The sequence below is a fragment of the Sinocyclocheilus rhinocerous genome, unplaced genomic scaffold (assembly GCF_001515625.1).
Source record: "Sinocyclocheilus rhinocerous isolate Xijiao unplaced genomic scaffold, SAMN03320098_v1.1 scaffold3663, whole genome shotgun sequence".
Classification (NCBI taxonomy): domain Eukaryota; kingdom Metazoa; phylum Chordata; class Actinopteri; order Cypriniformes; family Cyprinidae; genus Sinocyclocheilus; species Sinocyclocheilus rhinocerous.
The window spans coordinates 139,301-144,532 of NW_015630018.1; the positions used below are offsets into that span (position 1 = coordinate 139,301).

At 35.6% G+C, this 5,232-nt stretch overlaps 1 protein-coding gene across 1 annotated transcript in view; it reads right to left on the reverse strand.

Annotated features, from left to right (window-relative positions):
- LOC107739458 (N-chimaerin-like) overlaps positions 1-5,232 on the reverse strand; it is a 54,509-nt gene that overhangs the window by 46,128 nt on the left and 3,149 nt on the right. The window contains exon 3 of the mRNA XM_016551563.1: positions 4,801-4,856. Within this exon, the coding sequence (XP_016407049.1) occupies positions 4,801-4,856 (56 nt within the window). The remainder of the gene's footprint in view (positions 1-4,800; positions 4,857-5,232) is intronic.

The following is a 5,232-nucleotide window of genomic DNA, read 5'->3' on the forward strand; positions in this document are numbered from 1 at the left end:
AGTATTCTGTATGTAACAGTGTATGTGACAAATAAAAATCTTGAATCTTGAAATGGCTTACTCATAGTTGATTTTGCACATCAAGCTGAGACAGAATTAGAAGAAAGTGTTTTATCAATGGAAATTAAACATGTATGCTAAATGTCAAAAGTGCTATAGGTTTGACCGAAATTAAAGGGTTAGTTCACCCAAAAATTTTACTTCTGTCATTAATTACTCACCCTCATGTCGTTCCAAACCCGTAAGACCTTCGTTCATCTTCGGAACACAGATTAAGATATTTCTGACCCTCCATAGACAGCAAGGGAACTACCTGCATTTAAGGCCATTGTACAGACATTGGAACGACATGAGGGTGAGTAACTAATGACAGAATTTTCATTTTTGAGTGAACTAACACTTTAAGTGTAGGGTGCATTTCTTACCCAAGAAAAAAAGGTCCAAAATCATCCACAATAATTGTCTCAGGATACAGAATATCTAAGGATACACACGTTGTGATCCTCCCCTCAAAGAGATGAATCTCCTCTTAGAGAGAATTACATAAGTCTCTCAACATACAGGGAATGAAGGTTGGGTTTTCCTTCACACATGAACACACATTCTTGATAAATCAGAAGAAAACTCCTCATATCAGATGTAACTCCTATCATTTCAGTTGTGTGTGTGCAGCATTATGACTGTGCTCCTGGCTTCAGTTATAATGAACAGAAATCTCTGCAGCGCACTACAGGAACACAGATCAGCAGAGAGACGCCACACTGAGTTCCTCAAGACAACACAATCCATTCACACACAGCTCAGGTCACACAGACACAGACACAGACACACTGAGTATTCAACATCCTTTGTATATCTACAATACAAAAAAAAACAAAAAAAAAACAGTAAACTGTATGAATTAGACAACAATGTACCCGTTTAATCAAGTAACCAGGCCAAAATGATAATTGGGGGGAAAAAAAAACATCACTATCACTTATAAATCATGAAAAAATCTATGAAGCCTTAATGAGGAACAAGCTGAAGCTCGCCACTATGCATAATTCAATTACAGCAAGAAAGGACAAACTCACTCTGCACTAATGAAATCTGATAAAGGGGTGAAATCAAACCCTCAATAGTTTGGTCGCAGACAGAATGAATGAAAGCAGCAGGAACGCAGCATCTGTGAGGGGAAGGCTCATTTCTTTAACACTTCACATAGAGGGTAGACTGAGGTTCAGATTCAAATAAAGGAAATTATCATCTGTTGTGTGAATTCAGTCACTCCAGCTGATACTCAGTGTTCGAATAACAAAATAAACATGAAAATCCTACAGTTAAAACCTGATAAATTGTTAACTGTAACTTACAATATATAGTAACAAACTGTAAATAGTAATAATAATTCTTATATATTATATATAATTTTACAGTACAATACTGACACTTTTTTTTATGCGCAAGTATAATTTACGGTGAAAAACGATAAAAGAACATTTCAAGAAGTCCATGGAATTGTATTTTATATGCATGTGTTTTGTTGTATCTTTTTTATTATTATTATTTAACAGGCTATTGTTATACATCGTACACTTTTAAACTGTTCCGGAGTAAAAGCAAGTATTATTTTAAAACTGCTGGAAAATGTTAATAACTCTGTTATCTGGTTCCTAAAATCTGGGTCCAGACTCCTGAAGCAAAAGCATTATTTGTCATCAAGACTCTTGATAAAAAGTAAACCCAGATACTTAAGTGAAGTGTCCAGTGAGTTGTGTGCTGTGCTGGACTACAGTGTTGTGTGTGTGTGTGTGTGTGTGCGTGTGTGTGTGCGCGTGTTTGAGGACTCTGGTCAATGATTCACATGATCTGAATGCTGAAAAAAATTGCGGGGCCTTTTGAAGGGGATTAGATAGGGTTAAACCTCTTGCCACAATAACCCTGCACTTTACAGGAGCAGATAAGTGGCCAGCAGCCCAGAGCAAGAAACGCTCCAGAAGCCCTTGAGATAAACATGAAGAGCAGTGTGCATCTGTTTAATGTTAATCCACCGTTCATTAATACGCTGTCCAGTCGGCTGGGGCGGGGCGAGGGGGGAATGGGGTCCACGTCTGTGGGGTAAAATACCTGCTGAATTCTGTTAACAGCAACAGAACCCATCCCACCATCAGCAGATCAACATCTTATTAAAACTCCCTCCACAGACGCCGGCGTCTTTTAAGAGTCACTATAGCTTTCTGGCAGGAACATGTTCGTTATCATCAACCAGAACATCCAAATATATGAAGCACAGTCATGCTAAAACATTTATAGTGATATATAGTGATATATATTCATAAAGGACAGTTGTAATCTTGTGCGTGTTTAGCTGTTTTTAAGCTCCAGAATTTCAAGAAAAAAGTCAATAGAAAAGTAGAAAATATAATGGTAAATCTAATGAAACCTGTCAAGATAATATTCAGGTCCTATTTCATCACAAAACTGAAAGGAAGAAATAAGAAACTGCATTTTGCTTAAAGAAAATTAAGGTTATTTTATGATTTTTCAAGTTTTTTTTATGACAATTAAGCACATATTTCCTCCCATTCCTTTTCCTTCACCACCAAAAAGCAAAATAAAATACATGTCGTTTTCATCCCTGCAACCAACCAACCAACAAACCAATCAACCAACTCAACCAACCAACCAAATCAATCAACCAACCAACCAAATCAACCAACCAACCAACCAACCAACCAACCAACCAAATCAACCAACCAACCAACCAACCATGGCATTTGCTGTGCTACTTGAAAGTTATGCTGATTTAAATGAAAAAAATAATAATAATTGTAATACAGTAATTTTTACTGGGATAAATGTGTTTGTCAGGAAAATAATGTCACAATGTCACAAAAAAGTCCTATAATAGGTTTCTTTTTCTTTAGACATAAATAAATAAACCATTACAGTATTTGTTGTGCTGCCTATAATTTGTTTAAAAATATATATTTTTTTATTTCATTTGTTTAATAACATAAGATAATAAAAATAAAATAAAAATATTTATAAAAAATTATGTCACAATAAAAAAAATAAATAAAAAGTCATAAAATAGGCCTATTTTAGGCCCTTTTTAGTTTTATTTATTTATTTTGGCCATTTTGGTCATGTTTTTGTGAGTTGCATTTAAAAGGACAGAACTGATTCTCTGCTTCCAGTACAGGCCTAACAGTGAAAAAGAATTTTACAACCAACCAACCAACCAACCAAATAAACCAACCAACCGTATCATCATGGCATTTGCTGTGCTACTTGAAAGTTATGCTGATTTAAATGAAAAAAATAATAATAATTGTAATACAGTAATTTTTACTGGGATAAATGTGTTTGTCAGGAAAATAATGTCACAATGTCACAAAAAAGTCCTATAATAGGTTTCTTTTTCTTTAGACATAAATAAATAAACCATTACAGTATTTGTTGTGCTGCCTATAATTTGTTTAAAAATATATATTTTTTTATTTCATTTGTTTAATAACATAAGATAATAAAAATAAAATAAAAATATTTATAAAAAATTATGTCACAATAAAAAAAATAAAAAAAAATAAAAAGTCATAAAATAGGCCTATTTTAGGCCCTTTTTAGTTTTATTTATTTATTTTGGCCATTTTGGTCATGTTTTTGTGAGTTGCATTTAAAAGGACAGAACTGATTCTCTGCTTCCAGTACAGGCCTAACAGTGAAAAAGAATTTTAGCTGAAACCATAGTAATAATGTTGTACATAATGTTCAGTTTCTTCCACAGAGCAATCGTTTCGCTTCAGAAGACCTCAATATATCGTCAGGAGCCACGAGAATTCATTTTTTGTTCCTTGATATGCTTTTTTTTTAATTGTCAAAAACGTGCAGTCGCTGACTTGCATTTTATGAATCACCAAGGACAATGGCTTCAGTTAAAAATTACTGTTAACTTCTTTACTGTTCTACTGAAGAAAATAAAATACACCTACATATTGGATGGCACGAGGGTGAGTAAATTAACGGCAAATTTTCAATTCTGGGTGAAGAACTATCCCTTTAATTCTGATTTGCATATGATCACCAGCATATTACAAATCCCTGATATATTATCGTCAAATAATCTACCAAACAGCAGCTAACAGTGACTGTCAGATTTCATAATACATGTTTATCTATGAGGAAGCTGTTGATAAAACACCTGCAGACGGTGAAGGGGGAGGGCATGAGTCTAAATGTTTGGCCCCTAAACGCAGAGCTGGACCACAGGCAGTTTCCTCCACAAACACAAGATTATCATGATACAGATGAATAATTCAAAAGCACCATCTCTCTCACTCCTTAATTACTGCCACTAATATCTGCCTGACTAATGGAGCAGCGCTGGGCACAGATTCTGCTCTGCTGTTTCTCCGGTCTTTATGTTGCATCTCGCCTCTGGAGGTTACTAGTCTAGACCATCATGCAATTAAAGAGATGCATTTGTAATTCGATGAAGATGGGTGACCTACATTACATCCCGGCTGAACTTAAAGCATTTACATAAAAATATCAACAAACTATATGAGCTGAGGATTATTAATGTACAAAACAGCACAGGACATGGCCAACAGAAGCATTCTGATTAGAGTAGACAGGAGTCATGTGTTTGTCCTCCTCCAGGGGGCGCTCAAGAGGACCAGAAAACCGATTTCAAATTCAAGTCTTTTGTCTTTTTGAAGACATTTGTACGCCACAAATCTCAAATGTGTTAAAACCCATTCATGAATGTTATATTTCAGTTCTAGTGGCTTATTCAAAGGCTCTATCACTCACCTCAGATATGCAGGTGACTCTGCGCGGATGTGGCGCCTCCTGCTGGAGCTGGTACACTATTACAACAAAACACCACAAGCATTTCAGGAGAATTAATATATTGTATATACAGAGAGATATGTGAATTATGGAATGCAACTGATTTGAAAATCATAGTTATGAAGTGATATGTGACCCTGGAGCACAAAACCAGTCTTAAAGGAACACTCCACTATTTTTGAAAATCCATTCAGCAGATCTCCGGGTCTGGCGGTAGCACTCTTAGCTGTAGCTTAGCATCTAAGGCGCTGCGTAATATCATTGCGCCTGCTGCACCCATGGTACGGCAGCAAAGTTCCTTGATTATTACGCCGGAATGAGAGTCATTTTCTAGCCATATCGGTCTAGAAAATCACAACTTTTCATTTTCCATCGGTCTTAGTACACGATGTA